Source organism: Thalassophryne amazonica, chromosome 1 (assembly GCF_902500255.1).
Source record: "Thalassophryne amazonica chromosome 1, fThaAma1.1, whole genome shotgun sequence".
Classification (NCBI taxonomy): Eukaryota; Metazoa; Chordata; class Actinopteri; order Batrachoidiformes; family Batrachoididae; genus Thalassophryne; species Thalassophryne amazonica.
Genome location: NC_047103.1, coordinates 174,035,619 through 174,053,920, shown reverse-complemented (window position 1 = coordinate 174,053,920; position 18,302 = coordinate 174,035,619). Strand labels below are relative to the sequence as shown.

General features: G+C 43.4%; 1 protein-coding gene across 2 annotated transcripts in view; it reads left to right on the top strand.

Annotated features, from left to right (window-relative positions):
• mlpha (melanophilin a) overlaps window positions 1–18,302 on the top strand; it is a 267,636-nt gene that overhangs the window by 89,269 nt on the left and 160,065 nt on the right. For both annotated transcript variants that reach the window (XM_034179775.1, XM_034179785.1), the window contains exons 5-10: window positions 29–87; window positions 164–245; window positions 7,144–7,251; window positions 14,859–15,052; window positions 16,722–16,805; window positions 16,885–17,130. In XM_034179775.1, the coding sequence (XP_034035666.1) occupies window positions 29–87; window positions 164–245; window positions 7,144–7,251; window positions 14,859–15,052; window positions 16,722–16,805; window positions 16,885–17,130 (773 nt within the window). The remainder of the gene's footprint in view (window positions 1–28; window positions 88–163; window positions 246–7,143; window positions 7,252–14,858; window positions 15,053–16,721; window positions 16,806–16,884; window positions 17,131–18,302) is intronic.

The following is an 18,302-nucleotide window of genomic DNA, read 5'->3' as shown; positions in this document are numbered from 1 at the left end:
GTCATAAAATGTGTTTGTTGTGCATCAGACACATACAACGATCATGAGGATGTCTACGTGGAGGCCGAATCTCAGCGCTACAAACGGGTAACAGTGACAACCACGTTATTTTAGACCAAGGGCGGAGTTTAAATTGGCCACTCAGGACTTTTTCCATTTTTAGATGAGGAAGAACAAACGTCTGCTGTCCGTCCATCCCATGGACTTTGACTCTGAGGAGTATTTACCACATTCACGGCGACAGTCCATCCAGGTAAAAACAACACCTGGACCCAAGAGCCAATCACACAGTCAGAATTCTTTTGGAGCCCCACTGTTCCCTAGATGTCACTTTTGTAGAGTCCCAAAACAAGAGAGAGTTTTCTGAAACACTTGTTCAGAGTTTTGAAGCAGTGACTCAGCAAATGGTTCATTGAGTGTTTTGAGCATTTCTAAAGAGAGCAGATGTCCATCAATACCCCCCCCCCCCCCCCCCCAAAGAACAACCCCAATTCCAATGATGTCGGGACGTTGTGTAAAATGTAAATAAAAACAGAATACAACGATTTTCAAATCCTCTTCAACCTATATTCAATTGAATACACCACAAAGACAAGATATTTGATGTTCAAACTGATAAACTTTATTGTTTTTGTGCAAATATTTGTTCATTTTGAAATGGATACCTGCAACATGTTTCTAAAAAGCTGGGACAGTGGTATGTTTCCCACTGTGTTACATCACCTTTCCTTCTGACAACACTCAATAAGTGTTTGGGAACTGAGGACACTAATTGTTGAAGCTTTGTAGGTGGAATTCTTTCCCATTCTTTCTTGATGTACGACTTCAGTTGTTCAACAGTCTGGGGTTCCCGTTGTCATATTTTGCGCTTCATAATGCGCCACACATTTTCAGTGGGCAACAGGTCTGGACTGCAGGCAGGTCAGTCTAGTACCCGCACTCTTTTACTACGAAGCCACACTGTTGTAACACGTGCAGAATGTGGCTTGGCATTGTCTTGCTGAAATAAGCAGGTGTTGGGAAAGTGTAGGAACACGGACCCACAACAGGGGGCGCAAATGAACAGACAATGGAGAAAGTCAAATCACAAAGTTTTACTGTTGTGAATCCACACAACAAACACAACAGATTACAAATACAGCAGTAACCGAATTCCAAAGGTGTCATGTGGGCAGGCTCGACGATAGGAGACGTCTGTCCGAGTCGAACCGGAACCACCCGATTTCCTCTGCCACTGAACCCCGGGGATACTGGAGCTGCCACGTCCCGAACCACAGGTGGCCACTGCCTCCGCTCGTCGGATCCGGTACTGCTGGCAAGGAACAGAAACAGTCAGGTGTGGGTGCGGCTGCACCCAGCAACACACAGGGTGGAAACACCACCTCCACCTCTTGTCAGGAAAATACAGGTGAGTGCAGGAATGTGAGTACTTATCCAAAATACAGTCTCCTGCTGTCTTTTCTCTTTCTGTGTAAAGGCAAAAAGTATTTAATGGTCAAAAGATGATTTGTTTGGCTGGATACGTTACCTCCTTGGTAGAGCGATATCTCGGCAATGAGGTGTAGATGCCGTCCTGCTGATATACCTCCCTGTTGATTGATATCAGCTGTCTCGTCTCAGGTGATGGGTGACAGCTGTCACCCTGGCTGCTCCTGTGAGGCGGCAGCGCCCTCTGGTGCCTGGAGCCCGCACTCCAGACAGGGCGCCCTCTGGTGGTGGTGGGCCAGCAGTACCTCCTCTTCAGCGGCCCACACAACAGCAGGGACGTCCCTGAAAAAGACGTTGCTTGGATGGCAGCATGTGTTGCTCCAAAACTTGGATGTACCTTTCAGCATTGATGGTGCCAACACAGATGTGTAAGTTGTCCATGCCATGGGTACTAACACACCCCCATACCATCACAGATGTGTAAGTTGTCCATGCCATGGGCACTAACACACCCCCATACCATCACAGATGTGTAAGTTGTCCATGCCATGGGCACTAACACACCCCCATACCATCACATTTGCTGGCTTTTGAACTTTGCGCTGGTAACAATCTGGATGGTCTTTGTCCTCTTTTGTCCAGAGGACACGACGTCCATGATTTCCAAAAACAACTTGAAATGTGGACTCATCAGACCACAGCACACTTTTCCACTTTGCATCTGTCCATTTCAAATGAGCTCGGGCCCAGAGAAGGCGGCGGCGTTTCTGGATGTTGTTGATGTTTGGCTTTCACTTTGCATGGTAGAGTTTTAACTTGCACTTGTAGATGTAGCGACGAACTGTGTTAACTGACAATGGTTTTCTGAAGTGTTCCTGAGCCCACGCGGTAAGATCCTTTACACAATGATGTCAGTTTTTAATGCAGTGCCGCCTGAGGGATCGAAGGTCACGGGCATTCAATGTTGGTTTTCAGCCTTGCTGCTTACGTGTAGAAAGATCTACAGATTCTCTGAATCTTCTGATTATATTATGGACTGTAGATGATGGAATCCCTAAATTCCTTGCAACTGAATGTTGAGAAACATTGTTCTTAAACTGTTGGACTATTTTTCATGCAGTTGTTCACAAAGTGGTGATCCTCATCCCCATCTTTGCTTGTGAACGGCTGAGCCTTTTGGGGATGCTCCTTTTGTACTCAATCATGACACTGACAATTAGTGTCCTCAGTTCCCAAACACTTATTGAGTGTTGTTAGAAGGAAAGGTGATGTAACACAGTGGTAAACATATCACTGTCCCAGCTTTTTTGAATCGTGTTGCAGGTATCCTGTCAGGAATTGAGTTTTGTCTGCTTTTATTTCTTGGCTTTGTGTTTTTTCAGTTGTTTTCTGTTTTGTTTGTTTTCTTGTTGGAGTTTTTCCTCTTTGGGTCTGTCTGTCACTTTTTCTCTTGTCTGTCTCTGCTGGCTCTTGGTGGTGGGTGTTTCCCTCTCTCTGGCCACACCCTCATTCTGGTGTATTCCATGCACACCTGCTCTCAATCTTCACCTGGGTGTATTTAAGCTCCTCATTTTGCTTTACTCCCTCGCCAGATTGATGCACCTAGTGTCTTCTCTCCAGCTCTGTATCTTGTTTTCTTGTTCGGCCTGCTTCATGTGTTTTCTGACCACCTGCTTGTTTCCTCGACCACGCCTTTGCCTGATGTTCCTAGTTTTGTTATTCCTGTTGGACTGCCTTTCTGTGTACCGGAGCCCGTTTACTGTTTCAGTAAACTGTTTTTACATACAGAGCCTGTTGTCAGAGTCCTGCATTTGTGTCCAGCCTGAACTATCTTCCAGACCTGATACATCCATTTCAAAATGAGCAAATATTTGCACAAAAACAATAAAGTTTATCAGTTTGAACATTAAATATCTTGTCTTTGTGGTGTATTCAGTTGAATATAGGTTGAAGAGGATTTGAAAATCATTGTATTCTGTTTTTATTTACATTTTACACAACGTCCCAACTTCATTGGAATTGGGGTTGTACAAATACAACATGTATCGTATTTGTCCAGATCACAGCTCAGCCGGTCTTCTGTTCCATCACCGTGCATCAGATGGTCTCTGACATGAATTTGGTTAATGCAACCCTCAGAACCCACGGAGAGGACTGAAGACCACAAACCGCTGTTCACACTCACACCAAGCAAACAGACAGGCTGTGGAGTCGAACCGAGTTGCCATGCAGATAAGTGTGAACACAGTAAAATTACCAGTGTTAAATTAACACTAACAATGAACATATGTTCCCACATATACACTGGCAGTGTTAATTTAACACTGGTAATTTTACTGTGAACTGACTGATTGTTACTCTCCAGCAAAGTGTTCAACAGTTTAGCAAAGAAATTACACCACTGAGTGACACGACACATTGGACACGAGCGGTCAAAGGTCAGTAACATCAAAAAGAAGTCAACGTCCTGTCCAGGTCCCGTGGCCTGTGGGGACGCTCAGGACACCTGGGTCCTGAAGGTTGAAGCCGATCAGACTTACACAATTTACACAGTTGTAAAAAATTGGTTTCTTTTTTCTTTTTCTTTTCTTTTACACCTGTGTACATATACTATATATATATATATATATATATATATATATATATATATATATATATATATATATATATATATATAAGAAACAGGCTGTGTCTGACTCTGTGTTGTGTTTAAAGAACAGTCTCAGACGTGGGTATCTTTGGAGGTTGTCTCCATTTAATTTCTGACAAAACAGTAAAATAAAAATAAAAATCCTCCAGTCACTGTCTTCCATACGACCTGGATGAGAAAATATAAGAACTGAGACAAAGGAGTGCAGAGACAACATGGACATGACAAATGATACTAAAATATCCAAGACTGCATTGAAACTAAACATAAACAGAATCGGGTTGGACAACTACAAAATCAAAAGCTAAAACTATAACTGACATGAATAATACAACTGAAGACAAATGTGGAAAACCTGACAAATAAACTTAGTGACACAAGTAATCAAAAAACAATAAAAAAAAAAAAACCAAAAACAAAAAAAACAGTGGCTCAAAGATTAAACTAAACCAGAACAGAACTCAACATGTGGCTGAAGTGTGATGAACAAAAAACAAGCAGCTGTGACAAAAGCAAAATAACCAGACTGTCAAAAAAGCAGACAAAAGGAAATCAATAAAGAGTCTGACAACCAACATAGTGGGTGAGGAGCCAGCGGGGCCAAGACCTGACAAACTACAAACTACACAAAATTTGGAACAGCTTAAAAGGTAATTATTTGTAATATTTATATTGTAATAGCTTGGTAAAACAGTTGCACGTTCATTCCTTCTTCATAAGAAGCTGGAAAAAGTATGTTTATAATAGATTTAACATCTTGTTAATGGGTCAGATGGGCTCTGCTGTGTTTGCGCACTGACACAATGACTCTCGCTCAAGAAGAGCATTTACTCAAAATGCCGGCTCACAAAAAAGTGATTTTTGCAGTCAACCAATGAACACAAAGTTAAAAGTTGGATCACAGTGTCAAAATGACTTTATAAACCGTGGAAGAAATAAAGCCAGTGAGAAGAAGCACAGAGGTGGCTGTCCAGGAACCCGTGGTTTAGTTCTTGCTGGTCTGGTGGATTTAATGACTCTGGAACACAGCAGCCTGGCACACGGATGTGCACAATGGCTGGACTGCACTGGAGTGTCTTTTTTGGACTGGGTTAAAAAATGTGACAACATCTTGAATGGATGCTGTGAACTGAAAACCCACACTTTTGCGGCGGAAGCAAATCAGATGCGCTGTGTTCACAGCTGGACACCGTTCTTTGTTCTACCAGCTGCCACGCGCTCTGCGCTGGATGCTGCCTGTATAAAATAATTATTTCGTGGCGGATTAATCATTTTATTCTGCAAATTGCCTGTTGAAAACGGCTCTAGTCACCTCCTGAATCAGAGGAAGCTGCAGCTGGTGTTATGTGTCGGACGCAGCTCGGAGAACCGACCAGCGTTTGAAGGACCCAGTATGAAATAAGCAGAGCACGGTACAAAGGCTAACTGAATTTAATACATAACAGTGATCATAATAATAATAAAAGGTGCGGTCTGGCGTGGTGCGCTCCCAGCAGCGCTAACGGTCCGGAGCCAGAAGCTGTTCGGACTCAAGGACCCCGCCGACACCCCCCAGGTGGCCGCAACAACCGAGTCTGTGAAGAAGGAACCATTATGTGAGTCCACACTCTACACACAGAACACTTAAAGGTGTACAAACAGCAAACACTTCCTGGCTTGATTACTGATCAGCTTCCCAACCTGCAGGCATGGAACATCCCGTTCACAAAACTCCACCGCAGTGGAAGCTGATACATGACTAACAAACAGCTCAATACAATAAGGTGTGAGGGACACCACATTTACTGACTGTATAACTGTTAGTCACAAAATCCAACGTACCTCAGGAAGTGTGCTGACGAGCGTGAGACCTCACCCCCTCCTCTTTCACAGACCGTGCATCAAACCTGGACATTCTCAGCGTCCGCTGCTGATGAGATGGCTCCCAAGACGACGATCTCACCCGTCTGGTCACAAGGTCGAGTCTCTGGCAAATACACACTGTGCACTCCAGTCTTAAATGCCAACATGCTCCAATCCATCCAGATGCACCACAGCTGTGAGTCCTGACGAGTCGCAGGTGATCAGGGTGAGGTCCTGACAGCCTCAGCAACACAGCCACTCAGTCCCAAATGCACGCCACCTGGGAGGAAAACAAACAGACAAACAAACCGGCAGCCAGGCCCCCCCCAGCCATATAACAGCTGGAGCCATTTGAACGGCTAATAAGCTCCAGAAAGCATTTTGAGCCTCTAAAAAGGTAATTATTTGACTTGTTTACATTGTCAAGGCTTGATAAAACAGTTGCGTGTTTTTTCCTTCTTGTCTGCAGCTGTTACAGTATTTATTCCTGTTTATAACAGATTTAACTTCTTGTTATAATCGTTCAGATGAGCTGCGCTCTGATGTGATCCGCTGACGTCACCACTCCCCCTGTTCACTGGTTCTTTACTCCAGTCAACTTGTCCAAGTCCAGCAGTTGCTCCAGAGGCTGTATTGTTGGTGTGAATAGTGATGCTGACGGCCCGAGTGCACTTCTTTTATGACCGCTATGCAGATGCCGTGCACGCGCAAACACGTGCGCGATGCATCATAATACACCCGTAATACTGCCGTGATAATCACAGTGTGTCGGATCAGTTTCCTCACTACGTGTTATACAACCGTGACTGTTCATCATATATTCGCTATATATTATTAATATATCCATAATTCATATTGGGACAATTTGTCATTTTTGGCCATTTTTGTTGCGGACAACAACGAACGCCCGTACTTTGTGTACTCAAGTCATGCGCAACTAATCCTCTCCCCAGTGGGACAGGGCCCTTAGCAGCTCTCCTCCATTAGTGATCACAGCCTGGGTTCAGAACTGTCTGCCTTTCCTGAGTCGCAGGCAGGTAACAAAGTAAAATCAGCAGTTTGCAGTGTTCAGATGAACAAACTGCGTAATTTCTGAAACCATTTCAGAGGTCTTTACTTCAGAATACTGCAGTATTGCAAATCTGAGGTACATTTTTTTCTCTGGCCACACATGTTGATTTTAATCAGTAACGTTTAGCATTTTGCACTTAAATGTACATCTGCTGTCCAGAAGCAGGAAGAAAGAGGATACAGGAATGACACAGATTACGACATGTACAACCACCGAATGAACCGCAGGAAGAGCCTGGACCGCTACGCCGTCAGGCCCGGTCAGTGCACAAAGTACACAACACACTATATCGTCAGACGTAGTCAGTACACAAAGTGCACAACACACTATACTGTTAGACGTAGTGAGTACACAAAGTACACAACACACTAAAGAATCAGACGTAGTCAGTACACAAAGTACACAACACACTATACCATCAGACGTAGTCAGTACACAAAGTGCACAACACACTATACTCTTAAACGTAGTCAGTACACAAAGTGCACAACACACTATACCGTTAGATGTGGTCAGTACACAAAGTGCACAACACACTATACTGTTAGACGTAGTCAGTACACAAAGTGCACAACACACTATACTGTTAGACGTGGTCAGTACACAAAGTGCACAACACACTATACTGTTAAACGTAGTCAGTACACAACGTGCACAACACACTATACTGTTAGACGTAGTCAGTACACAAAGTGCACAACACACTATACTGTTAAACGTAGTCAGTACACAAAGTGCACAACACACTATACCGTTAGCCGTACTGAGTACACAAAGTACACAACACACTTTACCGTTAGATGTAGTCAGTACACAAAGTGCACAATACACTATACCATCAGACGTAGTCAGTACACAAAGTGCACAACACACTATACAATCAGATGTAGTTAGTACACAAAGTACACAACACACTATACCATCAGACGTAGTCAGTACACAAAGTGCACAACACACTATACCGTCAGACGTAGTCAGTACACAACACACTATACTGTTAGACGTGGTCAGTACACAACACACTATACTGTTAGACGTGGTCAGTACACAAAGTGCACAACACACTATACCGTTAGCCGTACTCAGTACATAAAGTACACGACACACTATACCGTCAGACGTAGTCAGTACACAACACACTATACCGTCAGACGTAGTCAGTATACAAAGTGCACAACACACTATACTGTTAGACGTAGTGAGTACACAAAGTACAAAACACACTAAAGAATCAGACGTAGTCAGTACACAAAGTGCACAAAACACTATACCATCAGACGCAGTCAGTACACAAAGTACACAACACACTATACCGTCAGACGTAGTCAGTACACAAAGTGCACAACACACTATACTGTTAAACGTAGTCAGTACACAAAGTGCACAATACACTATACCATCAGACGTAGTCAGTACACAAAGTGCACAACACACTATACCATCAGATGTAATCAGTACACAAAGTACACAACACACTATACCGTCAGACGTAGTCAGTACACAAAGTGCACAACACACTATACCGTCATACGTAGTCAGTACACAACACACTATACTGTTAGACGTGGTCAGTACACAACACACTATACTGTTAGACGTGGTCAGTACACAAAGTGCACAACACACTATACCGTTAGCCGTACTCAGTACATAAAGTACACAACACACTATACCGTCAGACGTAGTCAGTACACAACACACTATACCGTCAGACGTAGTCAGTATACAAAGTGCACAACACACTATACTGTTAGACGTAGTGAGTACACAAAGTACAAAACACACTAAAGAATTAGACGTAGTCAGTACACAAAGTGCACAAAACACTATACCATCAGACGTAGTCAGTACACAAAGTACACAACACACTATACCGTCAGACGTAGTCAGTACACAAAGTGCACAACACACTATACTGTTAAACGTAGTCAGTACACAAAGTGCACAATACACTATACCATCAGACGTAGTCAGTACACAAAGTACACAACACACTATACCATCAGACGTAGTCAGTACACAAAGTGCACAACACACTATACCGTCAGACGTAGTCAGTACACACAGTGCACAACACACTATACCATTAGACGTAGTCAGTACACAAAGTACACAACACACTATACCATCAGACGTAGTCAGTACACAAAGTGCACAACACACTATACTGTTAAACGTAGTCAGTACACAAAGTGCACAACACACTATACTGTTAGACGTGGTCAGTACACAAAGTGCACAACACACTATACCGTTAGCCGTACTGAGTACACAAAGTACACAACACACTTTACCGTTAGATGTAATCAGTACACAAAGTGCACAATACACTATACCATCAGACGTAGTCAGTACACAAAGTACACAACACACTTTACCGTTAGATGTAGTCAGTACACAAAGTGCACAATACACTATACCATCAGATGTAGTCAGTACACAAAGTACACAACACACTATACCATCAGATGTAGTCAGTACACAAAGTGCACAACACACTATACCATCAGACGTAGTCAGTGCACAACACACTATACCGTTAGCCGTACTCAGTACACAAAGTACACAACACACTATACCGTCAGACGTAGTCAGTACACAACACACTATACCATCATATGTCGTCAGTACACAAACACACCATACTGTTAGACGTAGTCAGTACACAAAGTGCACAACACACTATACCGTCAGATGTAGTGAGTAGACAAAGTACACAACAGACTATACCGTCAGACATAGTTAGTACACAAAGTGAACAACACGCTATACCGTCAGATGTAGTCAGTAGACAAAGTACACAACAAACTATACCGTCAGACGTAGTCAGTACACAAATTACACAACTCACTATAATGTCAGATGTAGTCAGTACACAAAGTACACAACAGACTATACCGTCAGACGTAGTTAGTACACAAAGTGCACAACACACTATACCGTCAGATGTAGTCAGTAGACAAACTACACAACAGACTATACCGTCAGACGTGGTTAGTACACAAAGTGCACAACACACTATACCGTCAGATGTAGACATTAGACAAAGTACACAACAAACTATACCGTCAGACGTAGTCAGTACACAAATTACACAAAACACTATACTGTTAAACGTAGTCAGTACACAAAGTACACAACACACTATACCATCAGATGTAGTCAGTACACAAAGTACACAACACACTACACCATCAGATGTAGTCAGTACACAAAGTACACAACACACTACACCATCAGACGTAGTCAGTACACAAAGTGCACAACACACTATACCATCAGACGTAGTCAGTACACAAAGTACACAACACACTATACCATCAGACGTAGTCAGTACACAAAGTACACAACACACTATACCGTCAGACGTAGTCAGTACACAAAGTGCACAACACACTATACCGTCAGACGTAGTCAGTACACAACACATTATACTGTTAGACGTGGTCAGTACACAAAGTGCGCAACACACTATACCGTTAGCCGTACTCAGTACACAAAGTACACAACACACTATACCATCAGACGTAGTCAGTACACAACACACTATACCATCATATGTAGTCAGTACACAAACACACTATACCGTCAGACGTAGTCAGTACACAAAGTGCACAACACACTACACCATCAGATGTAGTCAGTACACAAAGTGTACAACACACTATACCATCAGATGTAGTCAGTACACAAAGTACACAAGACACTATACCGTCAGATGTAGTCAGCACACAAAGTGCACAACACACTATACCGTCAGACGTAGTCAGTACACAACACACCATACTGTTATACGTGGTCAGTACACAAAGTGCACAACACACTATACCATCAGATGTAGTCAGTACACAAAGTACACAAGACACTATACCGTCAGATGTAGTCAGTACACAAAGTGCACAACACACTATACCGTCAGACGTAGTCAGTACACAACACACCATACTGTTATACGTGGTCAGTACACAAAGTGCACAACACACAATACCGTTAGCCGTACTCAGTACACAAAGTACACAACACACTATACCATCAGATGTAGTCAGTAGACAAAGTACACAACAGACTATACCGTCAGACATGGTTAGTACAAAAAGTGCACAACACACTATACCGTCAGATGTAGTCAGTAGACAAAGTACACAACAGACTATACCATCAGACGTGGTTAGTACACAAACTGCACAACACACTATACCGTCAGATGTAGTCAGTAGACAAAGTACACAACAAACTATACCGTCAGATGTAGTCAGTACACAAATTACACAACACACTATACCGTCATATGTAGTCAGTACACAAAGTACACAACAGACTATACCGTCAGAAGTAGTTAGTAGACAAAGTACACAACAGACTAAACTGTTAGACGTGGTCAGTACACAAAGTGCACAACACACTATACCGTTAGCCATACTCAGTACACAAAGTACACAACACACTATACCGTCAGACATAGTCATTACACAAAGTGCACAACACACTATACCGTCAGATGTAGTCAGTACACAAAGTACAAAACACACTAAAGAATCAGACGTAGTCAGTACACAAAGTGCACAACACACTATACCATCAGACGTAGTCAGTACACAAAGTACACAACACACTATACCATCAGACGTAGTCAGTACACAAAGTGCACAACACACTATACTGTTAAACGTAGTCAGTACACAAAGTGCGCAACACACTATACTGTTAGACGTGGTCAGTACACAAAGTGCACAACACACTATACCGTTAGCCGTACTCAGTACACAAAGTACACAACACACTTTACCGTTAGATGTAGTCAGTACACAAAGTGCACAATACACTATACCATCAGACGTAGTCAGTACACAAAGTGCACAACACACTATACCATCAGATGTAGTCAGTACACAAAGTACACAACACACTATACCGTCAGACGTAGTCAGTACACAACACACCATACTGTTATACATGGTCAGTACACAAAGTGCACAACACACAATACCGTTAGCCATACTCAGTACACAAAGTACACAACACACTATACCGTCAGATGTAGTCAGTAGACAAAGTACACAACAGACTATACCGTCAGACGTGGTTAGTACACAAAGTGCACAACACACTATACCGTCAGACGTAGTCAGTACACAAAGTGCGCAACACACTATACCGTCAGACGTAGTCAGTACACAACACACCATACTGTTATACGTGGTCAGTACACAAAGTGCACAACACACAATACCGTTAGCCATACTCAGTACACAAAGTACACAACACACTATACCGTCAGATGTAGTCAGTAGACAAAGTACACAACAGACTATACCGTCAGACGTGGTTAGTACACAAAGTGCACAACACACTATACCGTCAGATGTAGTCAGTAGACAAAGTACACAACAGACTATACCGTCAGACGTGGTTAGTACACAAAGTGCACAACACACTATACCGTCAGATGTAGTCAGTACACAAATTACACAACACACTATACCGTCATATGTTGTCAGTACACAAAGTACACAACGGACTATACCGTCAGACGTAGTTAGTAGACAAAGTACACAACAGACTATACTGTTAGACGTGGTCAGTACACAAAGTGCACAACACACTATACCGTTAGCCATACTCAGTACACAAAGTGCACAACACACTATACCGTCAGACATAGTCATTACACAAAGTGCACAACACACTATACCGTCAGATGTAGTCAGTACACAAAGTACAAAACACACTATACCATCAGACGTAGTCAGTACACAAAGTACACAACACACTATACCATCAGACGTAGTCAGTACACAAATTGCACAACACACTATACTGTAAAACATAGTCAGTACACAAAGTGCACAACACACTATACTGTTAGACGTGGTCAGTACACAAAGTGCACAACACACTATACCGTTAGCCGTACTCAGTACACAAAATACACAACACACTTTACCATCAGACGTAGTCAGTACACAAAGTACACAACACACTATACCGTCAGACGTAGTCAGTACACAAAGTGCACAACACACTATACCGTCAGACGTAGTCAGTACACAACACACTATACTGTTAGGCGTGGTCAGTACACAAAGTGCGCAACACACTATACCGTTAGCCGTACTCAGTACACAAAGTACACAACATACTATACCATCAGACGTAGTCAATACACAACACACTATACCTTCATATGTAGTCAGTACACAAACACACTATACTGTCAGACGTAGTCAGTACACAAAGTGCACAACACACTACACCATCAGACATAGTCAGTACACAAAGTGTACAACACACTATACCATCAGATGTAGTCAGTACACAAAGTACACAACACACTACACCATCAGATGTAGTCAGTACACAAAGTACACAACACACTACACCATCAGACGTAGTCAGTACACAAAGTGCACAACACACTATACCATCAGACGTAGTCAGTACACAAAGTGCACAACACACTATACCATCAGACGTAGTCAGTACACAAAGTGCACAACACACTATACCATCAGACGTAGTCAGTACACAAAGTACACAACACACTATACCGTCAGACGGAGTCAGTACACAAAGTACACAACACACTATACCGTCAGATGTAGTCAGTAGACAAAGTACACAACAGACTATACCGTCAGACGTGGTTAGTACACAAATTGCACAACACACTATACCGTCAGATGTAGCCAGTAGACAAAGTACACAACAGACTATACCGTCAGACGTGGTTAGTACACAAAGTGCACAACACACTATACCGTCAGATGTAGTCAGTAGACAAAGTACACAACAGACTATACCGTCAGACGTGGTTAGTACACAAAGTGCACAACACACTATACCATCAGATGTAGTCAGTAGACAAAGTACACAACAAACTATACTGTCAGATGTAGTCAGTACACAAATTACACAACACACTATACCGTCATATGTAGTCAGTACACAAAGTACACCACAGACTATACCGTCAGACGTAGTTAGTAGACAAAGTACACAACAGACTATACCGTCAGACGTAGTTAGTAGACAAAGTACACAACAGACTATACCGTCAGACGTGGTTAGTACACAAAGTGTACAACACACTATACTGTCAGATGTAGTCAGTAGACAAAGTACACAACAGACTATACCGTCAGACGTGGTTAGTACACAAAGTGCACAACACACTATACTGTCAGATGTAGTCAGTAGACAAAGTACACAACAGACTATACTGTCAGACGTAGTTAGTACACAAAGTGCACAACACACTATACCATGAGATGTAGTCAGTAGACAAAGTACACAACAAACTATACCGTCAGACGTAGTCAGTACACAAATTACACAACACACTATGCCATCATATGTAGTCAGTACACAAAGTACACAACAGACTATACCGTCAGACGTAGTTAGTAGACAAAGTACACAACAGACTATACCGTCAGACGTGGTTAGTACACAAAGTGCACAACACACTATACTGTCAGATGTAGTCAGTAGACAAAGTACACAACAGACTATACCGTCAGACGTAGTTAGTACACAAAGTGCACAACACACTATACCATGAGATGTAGTCAGTAGACAAAGTACACAACAAACTATACCGTCAGACGTAGTCAGTACACAAATTACACAACACACTATGCCATCATATGTAGTCAGTACACAAAGTGCACAAAATCTCATACCGTACTGTCAGTGTAGTATCGAGTACAGACCACACTGTTGTTTCTGGTTACGTAAACTGACATCATACACAAAAGTACACCTTGTACTCAGTACAAAGTATACATTCCAGTGCATGAGAAAAAAGTATTTGTCTAGTGGGCATTTCAGGTACTGCAGTCCTTCATTTAGTGTCTGTGTGTTTAGAAGAATATAGCGACAGCAGGATGGTTCGTACTCGCTCTCTGTCCAAGATCAGTTCATCTGTTGCCCGGCAACAGTATGTGGACACCTCCGACGAGGAGGAGAATCAGCGCATGCCCTCAATGTATCTACAGCCCCCATATCACCGCCGCAACAGTTGCACCTTGTCCCAGGAGAACCAGGGCCAGGCTCCACCTGTATGTGTACAGTTACATTACTACTACTACTACTACTATTACTTTTACTACATCATCTGTTTTTACTACACCACCTATGACTGTTGTTACTATGACTTTTACTATTCTACTGCTGCTACCACATGTGCAAAAGCTGCTGATATTAGAAGTGCAACATTTCTGAGGACAACCTGTTTCTGAGGATCATCGTTTACCTGTTTGTGCAGATCAACGTTGAAAATGGAATATTGCGGGCGTGTCTTATCTATGTCACACTGTGGGCATGTCCTCTCCGTGTCACACTGTGGGCGTGTCCTTTCCGTGTCACACTGTGGGCGTGTCCTCTCCGTGTCACACCGTGGGCGTGTCCTTTCCGTGTCACACTGTGGGTGTGTCCTCTCCGTGTCACACCGTGGGCGTGTCCTTTCCGTGTCACACTGTGGGTGTGTCCTCTCCGTGTCACACCGTGGGCGTGTCCTTTCCGTGTCACACCATGGGCGTGTCCTCTCCGTGTCACACTGTGAGCGTGTCCTTTCCGTCTCACACTGTGGGCGTGTCCTCTCCGTGTCACACCGTGGGCATGTCCTCTCCGTGTCACACCGTGGGCGTGTCCTTTCCGTGTCACACCATGGGTGTGTCCTCTCCGTGTCACACCATGAGCGTGTCCTTTCCGTCTCACACTGTGGGCGTGTCCTCTCCGTGTCACACTGTGGGCGTGTCCTCTTTGTCTGACTGCACACACTCTTTCAGCAGCAGATTCCTGGACCAGCAGCTCAGGAGCCTCATGTACAAAGGCTGCGTACGCACAAAAACCTGACGTCCGTCCGTCTCCACGCTAACGTTCAGATGTATCATAAGTGAAATGACCGTGGAAAAGTGCACTGCGTCACACCAAAATCCTGGCTGGCGTACGCACGTTTCTACAGGTATTGTTTCTCTGCTGACTCGTGGAGGTGATGCTGGAAACCGTTTAATAGTGTGAGAACATCAAGTCATCAGAGTGACATCAGAGACACACTGATGAACAATTAACACACCCACGTTTGCAGTTATATGAGTGGATATAAAAACGTGCAGACTGATGTATAAAACAGTGGCTGTGTTAGCGTTGTCAGAGGACCTGAGAAATGGTGTGATCCGACGTGAGCGAGTATTCAGGGAACGCAAGGATTTACTTGCAAATGACGATAATTGGCTCACAAACCAATTCCGATTCCCGGGGGGGGGCAAAAACTACACTTAAGGTAAGCAACAGGAAAGGAGAAGAAATACTAAGGTGCTGTTTGTTCGAGCTGTGCATTTGTGTCCAGCAGTTCCTGACCATCCAGCCTGATAATCACTGGAGACTTGAAACATTTAGGAACAGATCCAGAAGTTAATGAAAGATTAATCATTTCCAGCACCGTCGGCCCAAGAGTGGACCACAGGTCCTTAAACAGTTTTATTGGTATAGGATCAAATAAACAGGTTGTGCTGTAAATCTAGGTAATACCTCAGTTTGGTACGACTGCATGTGCGCTCAATTCCACATTCAGTGGGATGTGTCGATGGAACGTGCTTGGATCTATGTGTACACACACTTTGATACATCTGGATATATTTGGTTTAAGACCAGTTTCTGGATATTTTTCTCGTACGCCGTGTTTCAGTCAGACGTCCAGACTCCAAACGATGTGTCATTTTGTTGTAGATTAATGAGCTGAATAAACGAATGTTTGCTATTGAAAGTCTGCTGAGCCGCCTGGAGAAGAAGATGACGCCGCTCACAGATGAGGTGAGACTAAATGTTGGTTTTAACCATAAACTTGGTCCGTTCAGTCCAGGCTTCACCTCGCCTGCTTTAATGTCTGCAGCCTTCAGTGTCCGCGGGTCAGAATGAGGAGGAGAAGCTGAGGAGGAAGCTGAGTGAGCTGGCAGGAGACCTCAGTGATAAGAGTTTGTCTTCAGACGAGGACATTTGCAAAAAGATGTCTTCTCTGCTCAAAGGGTTCCAAAGTGGCCCCACTGGGTCCCATCGTGGCCCTGCAGCACTTGTGGATCCCCTGACAGAACGCAAGCTGAGCTCATCCAGTGAAGAGACGCCCACAGAGGCTCAGAAGGTACGAGTGAGGACAGGTCGGGTCGTCTTCACTTAAACACTACTTTCTAAAAACATGCTGCTGCATTCACAGCACACGGGAATTTGGAGGTTTGTGAAGGTCAGTGATGTAATAACATCTTTATGACACATTAATACTTCAGACAACTTTATTGATCCCTAAAAGGGCAACTCATCTTCACACCCAGTTACCTCAGACAAAAATACAGCAATTAATCCACAATTATTACGAGCTGAACATAATAATGGCACACATCAGAATTAAAACAACTGCACATATACGTTTGATTGTTTGTGTGCGCTAAACTTTGAAACAGTCCATCATCAGAATTGAGCCAATGTGAGTGTGTGTGTGTGAGTGTGTGTGTGTGCTGTGCAGCCAAGCTTGGGGGAGAATGGAGAGCTGCTTCAGCTAAAGCTGCACTGCCTCCCGGAGGGGGAAGGGAGTGGCGTGAGTGGGGGCCTGGATGGGGGGGTGACAGAAACACAAAGGAGGGGTAGGGAGTGGAGGCGTGCGTCATCTGTGCAGCTGGTTTATTTGTTAATTTCAAAGTTTGCATTTGTAATCAGCTGTGAACATGATATTTTTAATGAAGGCAGACATGATCTCAGAGTTCATTAATGACGAGTAAAGGCTGAAAAAGTGACGTGTTCAAGAAGACAGTCCAACAGAAGACTTTGGAGCTGGTAGCAGGAACTTAGTCAATTTGTTTGGACTAAACTCGTCTGAAGGACCTTTTACCCCAAATGCAGGATCTCATAAACTGTGTTTTGTCTGGTTATCTGCCATGTTTAGTTTAGGTCTTTGTCTCATTTTGTTCTGGTTTTGTGCTGTTTGGGTTTAGTTTTTATTGTTTGCTTAGTTTAGATTTTGGCTTGTGTTGTCTATGTGACTTCTCCAGCTGGTGTTTCCTGCTTGGGCTTTATCTGTCCCTATCTCTCTTGTCTGTCTCTGTTGGAGCTTGGTTGGGGGCGTTACACTCTGTTTGGGCCACACTCTGTTCTGGATCTTTCCACATGTTTCCAATCTGCAGCTCATCACTAGGTGTATTTAAGCTCCACTGGTTGCACTGGTTTTTCACCTGATTGTTGTGCTTTGTGCCTTCGCATCAAGCTTTGTTCCATTGTGTTTTCAAGTCCTGCTGCCACGTTGTGTTTTGATCACCTGCCAGT